Consider the following 22,486-nt stretch of genomic DNA (forward strand, 5'->3'; position numbering starts at 1 on the left):
CCACAGCTTAGTCTCCCCTGCCTGGCCCAGGAGCCAGGTGCAATCCTAGCCCTAATCAGTCACCTGATGACCGCAGCTCCCTTGCCCAGGTCATAGCGATATTCCAGATGCCCACCGTGCAGGGCCAGGGACACGAAGTCACCTTTGCCATCTGTCTTCTGCCCGTTGTAGAAGAGGACGCCACTAGGACTCCGGGCCAGGAACACCACTTCCATGGCCATCTTCTCCCTGTGGTGGTTGGCAAGTCATCCCAGTCATTCCCCCTAACAACAGCATCCTCCCCTCGGTCTCAGCTGGCCTGTAGGGAAAGCCGAGAGCCGGACCAAAGGCACCCTCCCCACCCCCCCTACCTTGGCCTTCGGTCCCCCCCCCACTCCTCCCTAGAGCTGACTCCCAGTCCCAGCCCCACTCACCCCCGAACATCCCCAAAGGTATGGAGGCCTTTCAGCTCCAGGTAGGAGAAGCCATTGAAGTTGGGAAGGAAGGGCCTCGATGGGTCTTGCTCTGTGACTGAGGAAGGAGGGATAGAGGAAGTCAGGAGGCTTATGGGAGGAGGGGGGCAGCTCCAACGCTTTGTTTGATCCCTGACTTGGCTTCCCCAGACCTCCCTTAGCTTCCTCAATGGCAATGGGAGGGTCCTTTCCAGCTGGAGAGCTAGGATACTATTTGCCAAACCACCTATTGACTTTGATCAAGTCTCTTTTCCCTCTCTTGAGCCTCAGTTTTCTCAGCTGCAAAAGCTGGCCTCTAAATTTCACCTTTAAATTGAAGAACCTTTTTTTTTAACACCTTACCCATCTTGGAATCAATGCATTGGTTCACAGGCAGAAGACCGCTAAGAGCTAGGCAATGGGGGTCAAGTGACTTGCCCAGGGTCACCCAGCTAGGAAGTGTCTGAGGCCAGATTTGAACCCAGGACCTCCCATCTCTGGGCCCAGCTCTCCATCCACTGAGCCACCCAGCTGCCCCCATAAATCTAAGTTCCTTGAAGGCAAAAGACCTGGACTCAAATCCTGGCTTTGCCTGAAACCTGGAACTCAGTTTCTCGGTTTGTAAATGAGATGGTTAAACCAGATGCCTTTTGAGGCCCTTTCCAGGTTTAGTTATACCCCTTGCCCTGGGGTGTAACTAGGTTGGGAAACCTGTGCTTTTGCTGACATAGAGCCAATCAACGAATATTTCTTAAGGGTCTATTATGTGCCTGACCCTGTGCTTGGTGCTGGGCATATATATGATTCCCACTCATAAGCCTGCTGGAGCCTTGACTCTGTAATGTCACCTGCAAGCACCCTTCCCTTTCTCTGGGACCTGCTTCCCCCTCCTTCTACTTCTCAGGATGGGCCACACTCTGCCCCCCAACTGAATCTGCCCAGGACCCAGAATTCCTAGTGGTTGTGCCCCTATCTCTGCCCCTTATTCCCCTTCCCCTTCCCACGCACCAGTCTTACCGGTCTGACAGAACTGGCCCCCACGCCCCATGGGGCATTCACACTTGGCACCCCCCTCAGGCAGCACTCGGCAGGTAGCTGCCCCTTGGCAAGGGTTAGGCTGGCAGGGATTCCTCTCATCAGCACATGTGGGGCCTGGGGATGGGTGGGTCATGAGATTCAAGGACTAGTCAACAAGAGCTCCTGAGCTCTATTCCAACACCCCCATCCCTGGTCATACCTTCCTGCCCTTCCCCACCCTGCCCCATGGGTGACCTCCGCCCCACTCATCCGCACTGCCAGCCTCACCTTCTCGGCCCTTTGGACACTGACAGTGGAACATATCAGCCTCTCGGGCCTGGCAGGTGGCTCCATGGTGGCAGGGGTTGGGCAGACAGGGGTTGTTCCCACATTCGCCCACCCCTGAGCCATAGAGAACATCCGGGCCCTTCTCCCGGAGTCCAATCCTTTGGTTGTTCACATCCAGGAGGCGGATGCAGCCCCTCAGACCGGCCCGGGCAGACGTGCGCTCTGATACTCTGCAGGGGAAGGAGCCAGGGGCAGGGGCAGTGCTGGGGCCTGGCCAGCCCTCCCTCCCCCATGCTCCCGGGCTGTCCTGCTCCACCCACCCCACTCACATGGATGCCAGGTCCTCTGGGACACCCCCCACAAACAGATCTGTGTCCAAATTGAGACCGTCGGTGCCGCTGGGGCTCTCGCCAGTCACATGGGGCTCCCCATCCACAGAGAGCACCCCTTGACGTCGGTTCCTTGTCACTATCAGGTAGTGCCACCGGCCACGCTCCACAGGTACCTTGCTGGTGATGATGCCCATGCCTGAGCCTGTGTCAAACCTGGTGGATATAGGAGGCAGGCAGTGAGTCTGATTCTAACTAAGGTGCACAGGGACCCCAACACCTTCCTTCAGAAGCCCATCATGACCTTACAGGATCCCACATTTGACAGGCTTTAGGGACCATCAGATGGAGCCTTAGAGACATTTTGCAGATGCAGAAACTGAGGCCCAGAGAGGGCTCAACTGATTTGGCTCAAATTAAATGACTCACAGGGAGTAAGGGGCAGAGATAGAATTCAAATCCTAGTCTGATGACTCTCTTGCCTACTTACATCATGAAACCTCTCCCCAATCTAACTCAGACAAGCCCAAATCACACAGAAAATCACAAATAACCACATGATGTTAGGTGGGTACACCTTGGACCAACCTGGTTTGTGTCACACACACAAAGTCTCTCATGATGTCATAATACATACGCACATATACTATCATACAGTCACAGGGTCACACACAGGCTCAGATCCCAGCCCTGCACTCATCCATCCATCTATCCATCCATCCATCCATCCATCCATCCATCTGTTCATCTGTTCATCAATCCATCCATCCATCTATCCATCTACCCATCCATCCATCCATGCATTTATCCATCTACCCATCCATCCATCCATCCATCTATCCATCCATCCAGCCATCCATCCAGCCATCTACCCATCCATCAATCCATCTAGCCATCTGCCCATCCATCCATCTAGCCATCTAGCCATCCGTTCATCTATCCATCCATCTGTCCATCAACCCATCCGTCTATCTATCCATCCATCCATTCATCTATCCATCTGTTCATTCATCCATCCACTTGTCCATCCCACCCATCCATCCATCCATTCCTCTATCCATCTACCCATCTGTCCATCCATCTACCCATCCATCCATCCATCTACCCATCTGTCCATCCATCTATCTATCCGTCCATCCATCCATCTGTTCATCCATCCATCCACCCATCCATCCATCTACCCATGTAGATGGATATCTATCTATGTATCCATCCATCTCTCCATCTCTCTCTATCCATCTATTTATCTATCCTTCTATCCATCTATCCATTCATCCATCTGTCCATCTATCCATCCATCCATCCATCCATCCATCTGTTCATCTGTTCATCAATCCATCCATCCATCTATCCATCTACCCATCCATCCATCCATGCATTTATCCATCTATCCATCCATCCATCCATCCATCCATCCATCTAGCCATCTAGCCATCCGTTCATCCATCCATCCATCTGTCCATCAACGCATCCGTCTATCTATCCATCCATCCATTCATCTATCCATCTGTTCATTCATCCATCCACTTGTCCATCCCACCCATCCATCCATCCATTCATCTATCCATCTACCCATCTGTCCATCCATCTACCCATCTATCCCTCCATCTACCCATCTGTCCATCCATCTATCCATCCATCTATCTATCCATCCATCCATCTATCCGTCCATCCATCCATCCACCCATCCATCCATCCACCCATCCATCCATCCACCCATCCATCCATCCACCCATCCATCCATCTACCCATGTAGATGGATATCTATCTATGTATCCATCCATCTCTCCATCTCTCTCTATCCATCTATTTATCTATCCTTCTATCCATCCATCCATCCATCCATCCATCCATCCATCCATCCATCCATCCATCCATCCATCAACACATCCCCTAACCAGGCTGTCCTACCCTCTTGCCCATACCTGAGCTCCACAAAACCATTGACCAGCGTGAGTGCAATGAAGTCCTTGCCAGAACTCTGCCCATTGTAGAGTAGAAGCCCGTGGGGCTCGGACACCCGGAATTCCATGGCCACCCGCAGGGTGTGGTAGGCTCGCAGGGTGGGAAAGGCCAGGTAAGATCTGCCCCCAAAGGCGGGCACGAAGTACTGCACGGCTGGGGGAGAGAGGGCCTGCAGTGAGCTGGGAGGGGCCCGCTTTAGCCTCTCCCCCCATTCTCAGCCCTGCTCTGGCTCTGATTCCAGGCCCACCCCACTTAAAGACACACGGGGGAGCCAGAGAAAGGGAAGGAGACGGCCTGAGAGGCTACGCTCCAGCACTTGGGCCCCTAACCTTTCTCACAGACGGCACCACCTCTGCCGGCCGGACAGCTGCAGCTGAAGTCCTGCCCGCTATCCTCACAGGTGCCTCCGTGGAGGCAGGGGTGGGAGTCACAGGGCCGGGGGGGTCTCTGGGTCGCGGGGGGAGTGGTGGGGGGCAGGGCCGCGGCAGTGGACGGTCCGTGGGTCGCCGGGGCCAGGGTCTTGCCGTGGGGCCGGCCCAGGTGCCCTGGGTACAGAGTGTGGGGGGTCCCGGCAGGGGTGTGGTGGCTGCTGGGGGTCACGGCCTCGGCTGTGGTCACGGTGGTGGTGGTGGTGGCCGTGGTCACCAGCATGGGGAGCCAGTCTGCAGAAGAGGAGGAGAAGGGGCTGGAGGGGCAGCCCATGGCCTCCCCTGGGGTGGCTTTCCCCGTTCCAGGCAGGGGGTGGAGGGTCCTCGCGGTAAGAAAGGGCGCTTTGTTTGGTTCAGACGCAGACACTGGGCCGCCGTGCCCACGGGGGTGGGAGGGAAGCTCCTGCGGGGCGCCCAGACGTGAGCCCGAGCTGCCCCCAGAGCGCGGGCCAGGCCGGGCCACTCACCAAAGTCCATGAACTTCACGTGCTCCACCAGGGGCTGTTTCACTACCAGGACCCTCTTCTTGGAGGCTCTGATCTGTTTCAGCAGGGCCCGGCCCACATCGAGGGCCGTGAAGGATGTGGCTGGGGGCAGAGGGCGGGGAGGGGGGCAGTCAGCGCCGCCGGCCGGCCCCCAACAAGGGGGCATTGTTCGCGCTCGCACACAGGCCCTTTGTCCCTGAGGCCCCCCGCCCAGAAGCTCCCCGAGAGTCCGCCCCGCCCCAGCCGGCCCAGGGCCGCTCACTCACAGGGGTCGAAGTGGGCGTCCACAACGGCGCGCACGGAGCCGCCCGGTCCCAGGTCCCGCATGCGGACGCTCCGGAAGTCCTTCTTGACGTCTGAATTCCGGAACAGGCCCTCCAGCTATGGGGTGGGCGCGGATTAGGGGAGGCCCCAGCTATCCCTAAGGCCGTCCTGACAGACTGGCCTGGCTGCTGCCCGTGCGGGGACGAAGGAGGGCACAGAAGACGGACCGTGGAGGCCTCTGACTTCTGGGCCCTCGTGGGCAAGGGCCAGGGAGGGGAGCTGGGGAAACGGGACAAAGGGGGCTCTGCGGAGGCCACTCAGCCCATCCTGCTGCCTCGGAACCGGGGACACTCACTAGGACGGAGGGGGCGGGGCAAGGAAATCCAGGGCCCCCCCGCACCTCGGCTAATGTATCCCTGGTGTATGTATTATGACATCTGACAGGAGCCCCACCAACACCTCCTGCTGGGTGGTACAGTGGAGAGAGCTCCAGGCTCAGAGTCAGGAAGACTCCTCTTCCCGGCTTCAGACTCAGCCTCAGACCCTTCCTAGCTCCGTGACCCTGGACAAGTCACTCCACTGTTTGCCCCAGCTTCCTCATCTGCAAAATGGGGACAAGAGTACCTTCCAAGGTTGTTCTGAGGACCAAGTGATATAATGACTGTAAAACCTGGCATACAGCAAGGGCTTAATAAATGCTCGTGCCTTTGTTCCCTGGCGTACGGACTGGCCAGTGCTCTGGCTGGGCGTGTATATTGGGGGGAAGGGCTAGAAGTCTAAAGAGCCAGGGCAGGGACATACCACACTCTCCACGCTTCGGGCTGTCTCCCCAAAAAGCTCAGATTTGGGGTCTGCCATCTCTGGGGTATAGAAAAGTTCCTGGCCGTCCACCTCTTCCAAAACCATCACTCCCTGGAACACCTTGGTGGCTGTGGAGGGGAATGGGGAGAGGGGAGAGAAGGAAGAAATGAGCCCCTTCCCCCGGGTCACTGGCCACTGGACAGCACTGGCTTGGGGGCCCCGGCCCCAGGAGAGCGGGCGAGCAGGGTAGGCGGGTGGTTAGTGAGATGAGGCTATGGAGGTTAATGGGAGCTGGCAGGGGCACCCAGAGTTACCACACAGCCTCCTCTGGGCAGCGGCCCCGACGGCAGATGCCCCCAGGGCTGCCTAGGTAACAAGAGAGAGATATTAGCCAGAACAGATCTCAAGGGCACACACACACACACACACACACACACACACACACGCACGCACGCACGCACGCACGCACGCACGCACGCACGCACGCACTCTCTCTCTCTCTCTCTCTCTCTCTCTCTCTCTCTCTCTCTCTCTCTCCTTCTCTCTATCCCTTCCTCTGCCCCTCCTCTCTCTGTCTCCCTCTGTCTCCCTCTCTCTCTCCCTCCCTCCCTCTCTCTCTGTCTCTCTCTGTCTCTCTCTCCCTTTCTATATCTCCCTCTATCTCTTATCTCTCCCTCCCTCCCTCCCTCTCTCTCCCTCTCTCCGTCCCTCCATCCCTTCCTCTGCCCCTCCTTCTTTCTCTTTCTGTCTCTGTCTCTCCCTCTCTCCCTCTCCCAGGATGCCCAACCACAGGAAGCCCTTTCACACAGGTGAGTGGGCAGACTTTTCCACTGGGCATTGCCCCCTCCTCCAAAGACTTGCCCAAATCCCAAAAGCCCTTCATAGGCATTGTGCTAAACCCTAAGGTTACTCAGAGGGGGTGCCTGCCCTCCGTGAGCTTACATTCTAACGGAAGGGGCCAACATGTCAATAATCATGTACACATCAGCATTGTACATGGAGTGGAAGGTCCAACATTGGAGTCCCCAAGGGAAGGGGGAAGGGGAAAGGGATCCACACTCAGTGCTCAGAGTTAGAAGGAAAGACTAAAAGAGAAAGAGAAGGACGTGGACGGGCAGCAGGGCAATAGAAGGCCTATATAGTTCTCATGGTTCCAGCAAAGGCCAGGACTACAGATTGGGGAGAGGACATTAGGGGAGGACGTGAGCAGCCTGCTCGGACACAGCCCTATCCTCCGGGGCCCTCGGAGGCCCACCTACCTGGGCAGTTGGTGCCCTCAGCGTCCAGGGCAGGCGTCTCGCCATCCGAGCAGCAGCCCAGCGGCAAGTTGTAGCAGGAAGCCCTCTCGATGGTGGCAGTAGGGGCAGCCACACCCCCTTCTTCCAAAAGCTCCGTTCCTAGAAGCAGATGGGATTTAAGGGGAACAGAGCTGAGTGGGCAACCCCAGCACGGGGCCGGAGAACCCTTGAGGGGCACCCAGGCCAGGGCCACGACCCTCACTCATCCTGAGGGCAAGTTCTGAGTTCTCCAATCCCTGGAGACGGGCCACGTCTTCCCCATGAGACCCGCTGAGTGTCCCTCTCCAACTGGGGGGTTAAGGGGAGGAGGGATCATGCTTCCTTCCTGTCCGTTCTTTCCTTCATTCATCCAACAACCACCTTGAAGGGCCTACGCTGCCCTCGGGCCCTGAGCGAGGCCAATAAAAACGGAACTGCTCCGAGCGTCTACGGTCCTCGGGAAGAAATGGCGCCAGACGAGAAGGGAATACAAAATCCCGGGTGAGTCTGAGTCTCCGAGTCTCTCACCTGCCGACCCTGCCCCGCTGACCTCCAGATCACCACTGAGCTCCTCGTCCCCGCTGTTGTCATCCGCACTGCCCGACTCAGAGTAGGCCAGAGTGGGGCTGGCAGCAGAGGCGACCGGGGCCGTCAGGATAGGTCGCACCGTGCTCCTGTGGACCCCGGCCGTGGTCCACGTTGGCATGGAAGGCCACGTGGTTGTCCTGTGCAGACCCGGAGTGGTCCGGACAGGAACGGCGGGCCGAGCTGTGGTCCGGCGGACACCTGCTGTGGTCCAGGCAGGCACGGAAGGCCGCGTGGTGGGGCGGCTGCGATGGGTGGAATGGGCGCTCCATCCCTGCCAGACGGTCCCCAGTTCGGTGGTCACTGTGGTCTCTGGGGCCTGGCTAGTGAACTTCAAGAGTGAGGGCAGGACGGTTTCTGAGGCTGCCATGGATGGGGCAGTGGGAGGATGGGCAGAGGGGCTCCCATGGGTGCTGGGCTCTGAAGGGAGAAAAGGAGAGGTGTCTACAGGGAAGCTTCCAGAGGAAGGAGGTCTCAGGAGCAGGTGAGGACGGGCCAGGGAGCTGGGACCAAAGACAAGGCTGGGCTGTTGACCTTTCAGGAGACAAAGGGGATCAGATCTGCTCCATCCATTCCTCCCGAGACCAGAAGGAGAAACAGGGAAGGCCCTCGGGAGGTTCTGGATTTCGCTGGGGTCTTTCCTTCGGGGGCGTGCTTACACCAGCCTCCCCTGGCCCAGGCAGAGGATGGAGAGATCATCCCTTGGGGGCCCCTCACCGTGGCACTGCCCAAAATGCCGCACAGTAATAGTCCGGCCCTGGCGGCAGGCGATGGTCCTCAGCTGACACGGGTCGCCATAGGTCACCCCATCGGAGCCACACACCTGGGGGGTTCGGAAGAAAAGGCTCATGCAACAGGGCAGCCAGAGAAGACAGACGAGAGGAAGGAAGGGAGAAGGCAAAGGAGGTGGCGATGAAGTAGGTTCAGCCACCCCCACCTGGGCCAGTCAGAATGGAAGGATGCATGCAGGGAGCTGCCACCTCCAAAGCCCAAGCTCTTCCCTCCCCCAGTGCCCAGCCTGGTGCCCACCTCAGCCTCGGCACCACCCTCACTCACCTTGCTCATGTTGTCCTCTGGACACATGGGTGCTGGGCACTCGCAGTGGGCAGAGCCACCCGTCTCCACACAGGATGCCCCAAACTCACAGCTCAGCTCGGCACATGACTTGGGAGCCGAGGGGTCTAGGAGCAAAGACATCATGAGCTTCCAGCTCTCTGCATATTCTCTGGGGCAGGCAGAAAGAGGAATAAATACCAAATCACAGGAAAGACCGCTAAGTGGCTCAGTGGATAGAGAGCCAGGCTTAAAGATAAGGGATCCTGGATTCAAATCTGACCTCAGACACTTCCTAGCTGGGTGACCCTGGGTGAGTCACTTAACCCCCTTTGCCTAGCCCTTAAGATAGAAGGTAAGGCTTAAAAAAAAATACAGAATCACAGAACTTGAGAACCTTGGAGGTTATCCATCTGGTTCAGTTCATATTAAAAAAAAAAAAAGAATCCCAACTATAATCCTCAACAAGGGACCATCCAATCTTTGTTTGAATACCCCCCAGGGACAGGGAGCTCACTACCTCACAAGACAGCTCACTCTACTTATGGACACGTTCCTTGATAGGAAGTCTTTCCTGATAATCCTCATTTGGTCTCCTGGTGATATCAAGCCACTGCTCCTGGTTCTTCCCTAAGGGGTCAAGGAGAACCAGGCTCCTCCTCCCTTCCCACATGCCTGCCCTTCGGCTACTTCCTGGCATCACAGAGTCAGAGATAGAAGGGCCCTTGGTCAGAAGTCACCTCTATGTCCAGCCCCCTCATTTCATAGATGAGGAAACAAACAGAAATGAAGGGACTTGCCCAAGGTCACATGAGAAATAAGTGTCAGAGAGACAGGGTTTGAACCCAACTCTTCGGACTTGCGAAAGAGCTTTTTCCACAGCCTTTTCTCCTCCAGCCCTTATATGAAATGGAATAAAGGTCCCTCATTTTCCAGACTACCTTCCTCTGGACACACTCCGGCTCATCAGAACTAGGATTCTCGAATCCTGGCTCTCCAGCCTGGGACTGGGCACCCTCCTCATTCCTAAAACTGTGCCTCTCTCAAAAAGCAGCATCTCACGAGCTTTTTTTCTTTTTTAAACTCTCACCTTCTTTCTTAGAATCCATACTATGAATTAGTTCCAAGGCAGAAGAGCAGGGCTCATGTAAAAAAGTCTGTCTACATATTTATTCATTTATTTAAACTTTACCTTCCATCTCAGAATGAATACTAAATGTGGATTCCAAGGCAGAAGAGCAGTAACGGCTAAGCAATGGAGGTTAAGTGACTTGCCCAGGGTCACACACATAGGAAGTGTCCAAGGTCAGGTCCTCCCGTCTCCAGGTCTGGCTCTCTATCCAATGAGCCACCTAGCTCCTCTCTCAGTAGTTTGTTGTCTTTTTTTTGTTTGTTTCCTCATCCCACAGATGACTCATAGTAAACTTGTAATCCATGGAAACTCCTAGATCTTCTTCTCTAACCATGTCAGTCCCAACTTGTACTTGTGAAGATTTATTTTGGGAGTTTGACCTTCGTTTCTGATGACTTTCACTTTATAGGACTCAGTTCAAAGCTCTAGGCTGCCAAAAATCTCTTTGGGACCTGACCGTCATCCTAGTTTTGTGCAATCTGAAAATTCAAGAAGCATGTCATCCATGCCTTCATCCAAGTCCCTGAATACCATGTTTGCCAGACCAGATTCCTGAGGCACCCCACTGGAAACCTCTTTCCAAGATGATCCCCAACCATCAATGACAACTCTTTGATGCTGGCCATTCCCCTCCTCACCCATCCAATGGTACTATTATCTGGGTCCACATCTCTCCATTGTTTTCACAAAAAAAAAAGGGTTCAAAGACTACCAAAAATTTTGTCAAAATCTAGATCAAGCATATTTACACAATTTCACCCAGTTTCCCAACCTCAGCCCAAAAGGAAATGGTCTGGTGAGCACTGCTCCTATTGAGTGATCACTGTTTCCTTTTCTAAAAGTCCAAGCACCATCCCTTTAATGATAATGCCTTCGAGAACTTTGCCATGAACGTGCAGTATCAAGCTCCCTGGATTTTCTTCTCACATTTCTAGCATGCTTTAAGATATTTTAAACTTTTACTTTCTATCTTCTAGTCAATAGTAAGTATCCATTCCAAGACAGAAGAGAGGGGTAATGGCTAGACAACTAGAATTAGGTAACTGGTCCAGAGTCACATAGCTAAGCAGTGTCTGAATCCAGATTTGAACCCAGGACCTCCTGTCTACAGGTCTGGTTCCCTATCCCGAGCCATGTCTCAAGATTTACAAAAAGCTTTCCTGATGTCATTCACTCTATTGGTCCCTTTCATCTAGGCAGTTGAGAGGTAACAAGGCAGAATGGAAAGCATGTTGGGCTTGGAATGGGGGGAATTCTGAGTTCAAATTCTGCCTGGTTCTCAAAAACTAGGAGATAATACACCCAAAAAAAAATGTAGAGCCTAAGAGGGCAGCTAGGTGAAGTGAATAGGGCCCAGTGTTAGGAAGATCTCAGTTCAAATTTTGCCTTGGACACTACCTGTGTGACTCTGGGCAGGTCACTTAAACTCTGCCTGCCTCAGTTTCCTCATCTGTAAAATAGGGATAATAATGGCACCTGTGTGGGGAGGATCAAATGAGATAATCGTTGTAAAAGTGGTTTTACAGTGCCTGGCACATAATAGGTGCTACATAGAGGTTATTATTTTTGCCGTTGTCATAAGGCTAGCTGGAAGGGATCTCAGAGGTCACATTTGTTATCCAGCTCCTTTATTCTGAAGAGTAAACTGCATCTTGGAGAAATTTAGATTTGCCTACAGTCAGGCAGGAAATAGGAGAACCAAGATCATCTTGTTTTTTGTCCTGGCCATGTCTGGAAAACAGTAGGCACTTAATAAATGCATATTCCATGCAATGACTGTGGCCATTGGCAATTAATTCCACTTTCCCCTCAGGTCCCGATGCCTTCTACAGCTTCGCTGTGTCTCCCCTTGTCTATCCTCCCATCTCTTACAAATCATTCAGGCCTTCCCTGATCAGCCCTGCTTGGTGCCAGTGGGCACGGCCCTCACCTTTCTCACAGCCTGAGGGGCCCAGGATGCTGCCAGGTGGGCACTGGCTGCACTTCATCCCCGTGATGCCCTCCTTGCAGGAGCACAGTCCAGTCATCTGCTCACAGTCGTCTCGTACAGCGCCTCCAGGGTCACAGTTACAGGCTGGAAAGGGGGGAGGTGGAGGCATGAGCCTGGGGCCGCTTGGGGCTCCAGAATGTGGGCACTGGGGACCCCTGGTGGCAGCCAGGGCACAGGGAGGGGCACAGACTGCCCCAGACCTCGTAGGACCGTAGCTCTCCTCCTGCCCATTCCCCAAAGTCCTTTATAATTGATCCTATTTCCTGGGGGTTCCACATGAATGCAAGGGGTGCAGATAACCCCCCAATAATCATCCACAAGACTGTATGGGGTGTTGTTTTGTTTCAGTGTTGCACCAGGTTAAATTCCACCCGGCTCAGGTTGGCGTTGATGGCTGGCCCGGAGTTTGTCTTGGGTCAAGGAGAATGCGGAAAAGGATAAGTGAGAGCTGACTGAGCGTGGAGTCAAAGGGGGATGTATGCACGTGTGCCAGGCTGGGTTGAGGTGTGCCACCCACCCTCTGCCCTCTTCTGAAGGCCTAACCAGCACCCTGCCCGGGACCCCTTTCTCTGACCCTCTGACATCCAAGAGGGCATCAGGACAGCCTGTGGGGAGGGAGGAGAGGGATCTGGTCCAGACAAACAGGCCTTGCCCCTGTGTCCGGTACCCAGGGAGAGGGGGGGGATTTAGGGATGGACAGCCAGCCGGATCCTGGTCCTCAGTCTAGGCCGCCAACACTCGGACACTCACGGGTACAGCCGCTCCGGCTGTCAGTCACAATGCCGCGGAAGTTCCAGAAGCCTGGCTCACACCGGTCACACTTGAGGCCCCCCACACCCGGGCGGCAGGAACACTGGCCGGAGGTGGGGTCACAGCCTCCCCCATAGGAGCCATAAGGGTTACACTGACAGGTGCCTGCGACACAGAGCCAGAAGTCACCCTGCGCCCACCCACGGATGCTCCTGTCAGCCCGTTCATTCTTGGGTCCCCTGTGGGCGATCTATGGTCAGCCTGGTTACTCTGGGACTACCCACAGTCACCCCTGACCCCTGGTCAGCTCTGCTGGGGACTTCAAGAGGAATTAAGGGACCGAAGCATTGAACTGGGAGTCAGTGAGCCCTTTGCCCCTCCAATATCTTAGTTTCTCTGTAAACAGGATCGTCCTTCCCCACCCCAAAAAATCCTGATCTAGGGAGAGAGCACCCCCACCCCACACACTCACTTGGACAGCCGGCCAGGCCAACACCCTGCGCCCTGGTGACATTGTCCAGACAGCAGCCATAGGGGGTCTGGGAGCAGTGCAACACCGGTGGCGGCGGGACCATTGTCGGAGTGCCTGAGACAGTGAGATGGGAACAACTGACAAGCCTGGCCTCAACAAGGTCAATTCCAAAGCCTCGGGGGCCCCAGGCCACCCCCTCCCAGCCCGGCCCACCTGGCCCTGCTCCCCTACCTCGGCAGGCACCCTGGGCCGTCACGTACAGGTCCCGTTGGCTCTCGCACCTTGCTTTTTTCAGCTCACACTCGTTACCATAGGTGATGCCGTCAGAGCCACACACCTGGGGTAGGGGGAGAGGGAAGGCCGAGGTGAGGCTGGGGGCAGCAAACAGCCCTTGCTTCCCTTTCCTCCCCAAGCAGGCCAGGCTGGGGGCTCCAGCAGTCGCTCTCACCGGGCTGCGTAACACGGTCTGACAGCTGAAGTCGCACACACACCAATTGTCCTCAGAGTCCTCGTCCCACACGCCTCCCCACCAGCGGCATCGCTCCTGCTCACAGTCTCCATCCTCGCCCGAGCCAGAGCCACCAGAGCCACACTCTGCATTGGAGGGGGCAAGAGAACACTGAGCAGCTCCAAGCCTGGCCCTTCCATCCCTGAGGCTCCCTGCTCCCAATCCCAGGCTAGGCTGAGCAGGAAACTGAAGGGTCCTCACTGCACTGACGGCAGCTCAGGGGAGCCCACCAGGAAGGTAAACTCAGGCAAGGCAGGGAGACAATTGGAGGTGGGGGGAAATAAGGACTTCACTCTCCCTCCCTACCCCTACCCCGAGATGGGGGGGGAGGGGGGCAGGAGTCATAGAAGGGACAGGAAGCCCTCTCCCCAGAAGGGGGGTCTCTGAGCAAAGATGTGGCTCCCATAAACATGATCAGGTCCCTCTGGGAGAGGACTAGGATGAACCTAGAAGTCTGGGGGCCTGGAGCCAGCAGCGTGAAACTGTATAGTTGGAAACTCTTGAACCCTTAAAACTACATTACCCAAAATTCCTTTCTGTATTGCCTAGAGTCCTTTTCCCTTTTCCTGCATCCTCAGTTTAGGGGAGGGTATTTAAGTTTGCTGGGACTCCTCCCATGCTCTCTTTTACTCTGGCTGGATTCAATTAGCTCTTTTACTTTAGTTATTATTAATACAACTTCTATAAAATATAACACGTAGTTATTGAATATTAATTTTAAAATACAGATCCAAGAGGGCTCTCCACACTTGGGGCAGAATCTTGTTTTGTTTTCTTTTTTTAAGGGAGGGAGAGAATGTGAGAGAGAGAGACAATATATGCTTGTTAAAGGGGGGAAAAAGAAATAGCTAAGAATATGAAGAATTCAGAAAAGCACCGGAAGATTTCAATGAAATGATGAATACTGAAGCTAGCAGAGTAAAGAAGATAATAGGCAGAGTGACTAGGATAATGGCCATGGAAAGAAGTGCCAAAGGAAATCCAAACACCATCTAATTTTTTTTAACCCTTACCTTCTGCCTTAGTCAATACTAAATGTCCCCTCTGCTGGAAAAGCTTGATCAGGGCTAGCCAGCTGTGGTTAAGTGACTTGTCCAAGGTCACCCAGCAAGGAAGTGTCTAAAGCTAGATTTGGACCCAGGACCTCCATCTCTAGGTGGCTCTCTACTCACTATACAGCCTAGGTGCCCTGCCATCTAAATCTTTTTTTTTTTTAAACCCTCACGTTCTGTTGTAGAATCAGTACTGTGTATTGGTTCCAAGGCAGAAGAAAGGGAAGGCTAGGCAATGGGAGTTAAGTGACTTGGCCAGGGTCACATAGTTTGGAAACATCTGAGGCCAGATTTGAATACAAGTTCTCCCAGTTCCAGGGCTGGTTCTCTATCCACTGAGCCACCTAGCCATCCCTCTATCCAATTCTAATAACCAAGTTGTCTGTGAAAAAGAGGCAAAAAGATCCTCCTCCATCCCTTCCCTTCAGATCTCTGGGTGGAGAGCATGACATGGGCTGTCTCGCCCAAGTGATGAGTGGCCTCATTTTGCAGAACCCCTTTTTTATTCACCTTTTAAGAGTGCTTTCTTAAGGGAATTGTTCTCTGTATAGAGGAGGGGAAAGAGATGAATAATAATAATAATGATAATAATAATTAGCATTAAAAGTGATTTAGGGTTTGGAAAGTGCTTTGCATATATTTAGAAATATCAAATATGTCTATAACATTTTGATAAAATAATATATAATATTCTATAGGTTTTATATAAAATATAAAAGAAAAAAGAAATTTATAACTAAAATGTTCATGCTGCTGTCCTAGAGACTGTATTGCCAGGAATATAATATACTCTGTAGAAGTTACTGATAAGAGGATAAAATATTTGTGGCAGAATTTTTTTAGCAATTTCTCTTTTTGCTAGCAAAGAACTGGAAACAAAGAAGATGCCCATTGATTGGTGAATGCCAAATCAGCCTGGGTTCCATGAATGTGACAGAGCATTACTGTGCTATAAGAAGGGCCAGTTAGGTAACACAATGGATAGAGTGGGAAGGACCTGAGTTCAAATCTAGCCTCAGGCAGTGGTTAGCCATGTGACCCTGGGCAAGTCACCTAACCCCAATTGCCTAGCCCTTGCCGCTTTTCTACCTTAGAAACGATACTAAGACAGAAGGTAAGGGTTTATTTTTTTTTTAAAGCGATGTGACTGTAGAGAATCCTGGAACGTCTCACGCGAACGGATGCAGGGAGAAATAAGCAGAGCCAAGAATGTCAACAGAAAGAAGGAGCGCCAGGCCTGTACAGTAAAGGCTGGGAAATTGGGAAAAGCCCGTCGGCCCCCAAGAAGAGAGAAGGAGATGCTTGGTCTCTGGTAGAGGTCGGTCCGCAGCCATGGAGCCTGCCATGTTGGTTTGTTTGGTTGAATTTCTAGAAATTCGTTCTTATAAGGGGAGAGAGGATGAGACGGCCTGAGGAAGAGGAAGGGAAGAACTGGGGGAATGGAGGGAAGTAAAAACAAAAGGCAAAGAGGAAAACATCCTTTTAAGAAGTAAATGATGAACACAAACTCAATGGGAGGGAGAAGCAGCGGCTTCTCTTCTACTGAAAAAGCGCGTCAATAAGCATGTATTTATTACACACCTGCTTAATAATGCCAGTAATTAAAACTAGTTTTAGTTACTGAATTAATGACGGCCAACTCGCTGCCAAACGCAATAATGCCAGTAATTAAAATTAATTCAGTTGAGGGGAGGAGCGCTGCTGCGGAGTGCAGTCGGCAGGCATTGAGGAAGCGCCTACTGTGTGCCAGGCACTGTGCTACCAACAGAGGGAGGCGAAGGGAGGCTAAAAATGCCCCCCAAAACCGAGGCACCGGAGCCGCCTACCGTCCTCGCAGGGCCCCGGCCGGGCCTCCTCGATCCTCTGCTGCTGCTGGCAGGAAGCCTCCCGGAGCTCACAGCTGCTGCCGTAGGTGACGCCGTCGCTGCCGCACACCGGGCTGGGGGGCGGGCGCTCGCAGCGGGGGCACACGCAGCGGCCCTGGGAGCACACGGCCCCGAAGGCGCACACCGTGTCCCCGCACGTCTCTGCAGCGGCGGGGAGAGAGGCAAGGACGGCGCGCTGCGGGACGGCCCGTAGCAGGAGGGGCGAGGGCGGGGGAGCTGGCAGGGAGGGGGCGCCCCTGCATGAGGTGGGGCCGGACGGCGAGGGGGCAGCCGAGGCCAGAGATCCAGGAGCCGCCGAGTCCCCCCCGGCCTATACAAGAATCCTCTGCACCGCAAGTGGCCCCCCGCCCCGGCCCCGACAGCCCCGGCTCCTGCCGTGGGCCCTCGCGTGGCCCGGCTGTCGGTGACCTTAGTCTGCGGGGCCGTGATCTGAACCCCGAACCATCCTCCAGAGGGGGTCCGGCTCCTCTTACTCTGGCCCTCTCAGGACACCCCAAGATCACGTCTGAGGCTGCCTCGGCACCCCCTCCTTCCCACCTAAGCCCCAGATCCTGTTAGCTCGGGCGCGGACACCGGGGCCCAAGGAGAGAGACGGGCCGGGCCGGACACTTACTGCAATGTCCAGGGGAGGCCACGCTCAGGGTGATCTGGCGCGTGCAGGCATGGACGTGCAGCTCGCACTCGCTGCCGTACGTGTTCCCATCAGAGCCGCACACGGGCTGGGCCGAGGGCACGCACTCCGTGGGGCACACGCAACGGCCCGTCTCCGCCTCACACAGGGCACCAAACTGGCACTTTCCGCAGAGGCCTGGGGAGGGGGGCAGCACTCACATCCCCGCGCGGTCCCGGGCCTCCCCGCAAAGGCCATAAGTGTCCTTGCAGCTCCCATGCGCCCCTCGCTTGTCTAGGGGGTCCCCCATTCACTAGCCACAAGTGCCGGGGATCCCTGACCACGAAGGGCTCCTGCTTGTTGCCACTGACCACAGAACCTCCCAGCTGCTTCCTTCTAGTCTTCCAGGTCCCCTAGCCACTCCCCCGAGGCCTCAGAATCACTGGCCACACGGTCTCCTGGGCACTCCCTTGGGGCACCTGGAATCATTGACCACAGGGCCCCCCAATCTCTCCCCTGGACCCCTAGAATCATTAACCAAAGGATCCTCCTAGTGATTTCTTTTGGGGACCACAGATTTGCTGACCAAAGAACCCCCCCAATCCCTCCCCTGGAATCACTGACCACAAAGCCCCCTAATCATTCTCCTGGAATCCTGGTCCCCCAATCACTCCCCTGGACCCCTGGAATCACTGACCACAAGGCCCCTTGCGGGTGACCAGGATCTCCTTCTTGAGGACGCAGGCTGTGGCCTCCAGCTCACAGGGGCTTCCATAGGTGACACCGTCATTGCCACACACGGGGTCATAGAGGCCGGCACAGACCTGCTGGCACTCACACACAGCCTCCCAGTTCCTCACCACACATGTGGCCCCGAAAGGACACTGGACACCCAGGCAGGGGCTGGGGGTGTCCTGATCTGTGAGAAGAGGAAGGCAGAGGGAGGGTGTTAGAACCCTAGCAGGGGCATCAGAGAGGACATGAGGGTGGGGAGCCTAGCTTTGGCAAGGGAGCACAGTTAAGGAGACGGAGGAGGGTCCCAGAAACCAAGAGCCCCCCCCCCCCAGCACACATATCCAGCAGAAAAAAAAAAGCATCCACATTTGTCATAACTTTGAACAACAAAAAAGAAACAAGGCCCAGGGCCAGGAACCCAAAGAGCATCTGTTCTGTTCTTGACTTTGAGATATTCTAGGCTTTTCCTAGCTTTCCCACAGACACCTCAGGCCCCAAGGGGGGCCTCAGGGACCTCTGGAGCCACTGTCCAATTTAGCTCCATTCTGGGCTGATTATTATACTCCGTCTCCTGCCTGAAGTTCCCAGCGTTGCGCTAGGGCTGCAGGGGGAACAGGCCTGGACTCCCAGGTGAGAACAGAGCCCTGACTATCCAGGGATCTTGGAACTGGAGGGCTGGGGAGAGGGGCACCCCTACAGGTTACCCTGGGTACCTTGGAGGGCACTGGAGAGGCCAGCTAGTCCAGCGCCCTCATTTTACAGGGGATGAAACTGAGTCCTGTCACAGAAATGGATTTGCTCAGGGTGAGGAGGGACTTGAAAGTGGCATTGCAACACCCCCGTGGGCTCTCCTGCCATCAGGCTAGCAGCCAAGAGCCTGGCTGGAGGGAGAGGACCCAGAGAAGGGCGAGGCAAGCAGGGAGGTGGGGGAGCCAGAACACGCAGGAGTCAGCAGAGACTGACAGACACCAAACACGGGACAAACACAAAGGACGCAGGACATAAAGGGGAGCCTCGTCTACCAATAGCGTCTCCCAGGAAGGGGCCTCGATGGCCCTGGAGACTCTGTCATTGCTCAGAGTCCTCCTCACTGAGCTCAGGCCTCGGCACTCCAGGCTCCTTACTAGAATCCAGGCCCCGGGCTCTCTGGGGAGGAGCCCCACAGTTCTCAGGACCCCCAGTGCGGTCCATCCCTGGGAGAAGGAGGGATATGGAAGCCCCTCTACTCTGTCTAGCTTCTCATCAAAACTTGGACATCCAACTAGCCCTGGGGCTCGTGCCCCACGGACAAGGGGCTGGGAGTCGGGGGCGGCTCCAAGCCACACGATTACAGGAGTCAGAGCTGGAAAGAACCTGACAGGCTCATCAAGTCCAGGATCCTTCAAACCCAGGACTCCTGACTGAGACCAGGGGCATCTGGGCTGCTGCAGGCTCTCTCTCAGCCAGCCCTGGAGTATAGGACATGCAAGCAATTTGGGAAAAGGGGGAGGGGGGTGCATTGGCCAACATCCTTCAGCTAAAGAAGCAGGGCACAGGGACAGGTCTACCCTTCCCACCCCGAAGGCCCAGAAAAGCCGACCTCTGGCTGCCGGTGCTCCCGGTGGGGTGGGGTGGGATCCCCGGGGCGGCTCAGGCGCCTCCGTCCTCCCAACAGGCAGGGCTGGAAAACACAAGACACAGAGCAAAGAGGAAAGGGACCGAGAAGAAAGGCACCAGAGACAGAGAACATCCCAGAAGGACGGACAGACGAACGGGCAGACGGATAGACGAACGGACAAATGAGCACAGGGAGGAAACCCTCACACCTGTCTGAGAGAAGTCAACTGGCAGTGCCCTCCCTCTCTCACCCAAGGTGAAGAGTAGCCCTTCCCATCCTCAGAACCCAACTGGTCTCCCACTTCCCAGAGTGCCCCAGGACCCCTCTAAACTCCATTCCAAAGGCACTTGAAGGATCCTCCAATCTCCAGCCTAGGCTGTGTTCCTGGATATAGGGAGGAGTGGAGGTGGAGAGAGAGAGAGAGAGAGAGAGAGAGAGAGAGAGAGAGAGAGAGAGAGAGAGAGAGAGAGACAGACAGACAGACAGACAGACAGACAGACAGACAGACAGAGACAGAGAGATAGAATGAAATAGAAAGAGAGACAGACAGAGAGAGAGATAAAAGGAGAGAGGGGGAAGGGGGAAAAGAGAGAGGAAAGAGAGGAGAGGAGAGGAGAGGAGAGGAGAGGAGAGGAGAGGAGAGGAGAGAAGAGGAGAGTGAGACAGAGAGAGAGACAGAGAAATGGAGGGAGAGAGGGAGACAGAGACACTGAGTGAAAAAGAAAGACAGAGAGACAGATAGACGGGGGGAGAAGGAAGGAGAGAGAGAGAGAGAGAGAGAGAGAGAGAGAGAGAGAGAGAGAGAGAGAGAGAGGAAAGAGAAGAGAAGAGAAGAGAAGAGAAGAGAAGAGAAGAGAAGAGAAGAGAAGAGAAGAGAAGAGAAGAGAAGAGAAGAGAAGAGAAGAGAAGAGAAGAGAAGAGAAGAGAAGAGAAGAGAAGAGAAGAGAGAGGGAGAGAGGAAATGTGTCTGTGTGTGTCTGTGTACTTATGTACACATGGTAACATCTTTACCCAGAGCTCACACTGGGAGGGAAGGAGAAAGACAGGGAAGGGGTCACTAAAACCAGGAGACTAAAACCCCCACATCCTGCTTCCTCCCCAGTGCCATCCCAGCCCAGGGATGGGCCCTGGAACCACTATTCCCTCTGTAAGTCCCTCTCTGAAGAGAAGAGAACATGGGGAGGAGGGGGGAATGGTGGGGCAAGGACCCAGGGCTCTGCCCTCACTATGAGAAAAGCCTCAGCCCTGGGTGCCGTGGGCCAAGTGGCCTCATGCCCAGAGAGGGCTGGAAGGTTTCTGTCCAGTTCTAGGAAAGCAGGTTTTGGAGAGGCTGAGCTGGGCAGCCAGGAGCTGGGGCTGCACTCTGCACTCTGCACTCATCCAACTCCCTCAAAACAATCTTCTCTGAAACCAGAAACCTCGGGGCGACTTTTCCCACCCCCCCACTTCTCTCCCTTGAGTAAACACCCCCAAGATAGCTAGGCCAGCTGTAGGACTCCTGCGTTACTTACAGAGCATTGGGAACACCCGCTGTCTCCTGGCAGCACTGGGGGAACAGTGGGCAAGAGAAGGCAAGGAGAAAGAAGAGAGGAAGGAGGGACAGGAGCCGGCGGGCACCTCCTGGAAGCTAGCTAGAGCTCTGGACTCTGCTCCTTAAAAGCATGACCCATGGATATGGATGGCATGTGATGGAGGAGCCAAGGCAAGGAAGGGGCTTGTCTAGATCATGGAAGAAAACACTCAAACAAGGCTGGCTGGTCACAAGAGCAAGCAGAGGAGCCCAGGGCCAGGGCAGCAGCTGGGGAGGGGGAGGCCGGAGGTCCAGGCAGGCTGGGAGGCTGGCCTTACCACAGGGCCCCTGGTGCTTGACCGGGAGCGCCCGCTGCTGGCTGCACTCGGCGCGCTGGCGTTCACAGTCACTGGCGTACGTGTGGCCCCCGTGCGTGCACACAGGCCGGTAGGCGCCGTCACAGGTGACCCGGTCACAGGAGCAGCGGGCACGGCCGCGGCGGATGAGACACACGGCGTTAAACTTGCAGGGGCTCGGGCACTGATCTGCAGACAGAGCAGAAGGGATTGGTCTGTGCCAGGAGCTGGGAAGCCCTGGGCGTCTCCAGCCCCTTTTGTCCTTCAGAAGAGGCAAAACGGCTGTGGATTTTGAGATGCTCCCCCTGTGACTGTCTCTCCCAGGTGGAATCTGGAGCTGGCTGGGGGACATGCCTAAGGTTACTACCCAACCCCTCTCTTGGTGGAACAGCTCTGAGAAGAGAGGGGCCACGTTGGAGGACCAGAGAGCTCTGTGGCCAGCCCGAGGCCCACAGCCATGGGCATCCATGAGCCAGGCTAGGCACGCCCCAGGCAGGCTGAGCCTGTGCCCTCCTGCATAAGGTAGTTCTGGTACCCAGGAGGATGGAAGCTCCTGGAGGGCAGGAAAGCTTTTATATGTTGTCTGTCTAATATATGGTTGACACCATATTGCTCTGCCTTCTCAACAGGTGGGAGAGGGACAAGAGGGGTCTGAAAAGATTATTTTAATAAATGTCAAAATGCAGGGCAGCTGGGTGGTTCAGTGGCCTGAGAGCCAGGCCTAGAAACAGGAGGTTCTGGGTTCAAATCTGGCCTCAAACACTTCTTAGCTATGTAACCCCATTGCCTAGCCCTTACTGCTGTTTCTTTCTGCAATGATTCCAAGAAAGGAAGTAGGGGTTTAAAAGAATGAATGAATGAATGAATGAATGAATGAATGAATGAATGAATGAATGAATGAATAAATAAATAAATAAATGAAAGGAAAGAGGCTTTTTTGCCTGTGTCTTCTTGGTATCTAACAC

At 54.9% G+C, this 22,486-nt stretch overlaps 1 protein-coding gene across 7 annotated transcripts in view; it reads right to left on the reverse strand.

Moving 5' to 3' along the window:
* The window catches only part of AGRN (agrin), a 102,630-nt gene that overhangs the window by 9,368 nt on the left and 70,776 nt on the right, over positions 1-22,486 (reverse strand). For 4 of the 7 annotated variants that reach the window (XM_056796059.1, XM_056796060.1, XM_056796063.1 and 1 more), the window contains 23 exons: positions 21,504-21,710; positions 18,021-18,242; positions 17,327-17,521; positions 16,654-16,854; positions 13,716-13,861; positions 13,499-13,604; positions 13,268-13,381; positions 12,796-12,960; positions 11,986-12,129; positions 8,927-9,051; positions 8,588-8,693; positions 7,814-8,290; positions 7,268-7,405; positions 6,009-6,136; positions 5,210-5,324; positions 4,926-5,045; positions 4,360-4,692; positions 3,991-4,183; positions 2,066-2,281; positions 1,737-1,966; positions 1,449-1,583; positions 414-510; positions 64-228 (listed from right to left, as the gene is read on the reverse strand). In XM_056796059.1, coding sequence (XP_056652037.1) covers positions 64-228; positions 414-510; positions 1,449-1,583; positions 1,737-1,966; positions 2,066-2,281; positions 3,991-4,183; positions 4,360-4,692; positions 4,926-5,045; positions 5,210-5,324; positions 6,009-6,136; positions 7,268-7,405; positions 7,814-8,290; positions 8,588-8,693; positions 8,927-9,051; positions 11,986-12,129; positions 12,796-12,960; positions 13,268-13,381; positions 13,499-13,604; positions 13,716-13,861; positions 16,654-16,854; positions 17,327-17,521; positions 18,021-18,242; positions 21,504-21,710 — 4,078 coding nt within the window. Of the gene's footprint in view, positions 1-63; positions 229-413; positions 511-1,448; positions 1,584-1,736; positions 1,967-2,065; positions 2,282-3,990; positions 4,184-4,359; positions 4,693-4,925; positions 5,046-5,209; positions 5,325-6,008; positions 6,137-7,267; positions 7,406-7,813; positions 8,291-8,587; positions 8,694-8,926; positions 9,052-11,985; positions 12,130-12,795; positions 12,961-13,267; positions 13,382-13,498; positions 13,605-13,715; positions 13,862-16,653; positions 16,855-17,326; positions 17,522-18,020; positions 18,243-19,637; positions 19,719-21,503; positions 21,711-22,486 lie in introns of all 7 variants that reach the window. The other 3 variants (XM_056796057.1, XM_056796058.1, XM_056796061.1) reach the window with 1 other exon arrangement.

Source organism: Monodelphis domestica, chromosome 4, assembly GCF_027887165.1.
Source record: "Monodelphis domestica isolate mMonDom1 chromosome 4, mMonDom1.pri, whole genome shotgun sequence".
In the NCBI taxonomy this organism is placed as follows: domain Eukaryota; kingdom Metazoa; phylum Chordata; class Mammalia; order Didelphimorphia; family Didelphidae; genus Monodelphis; species Monodelphis domestica.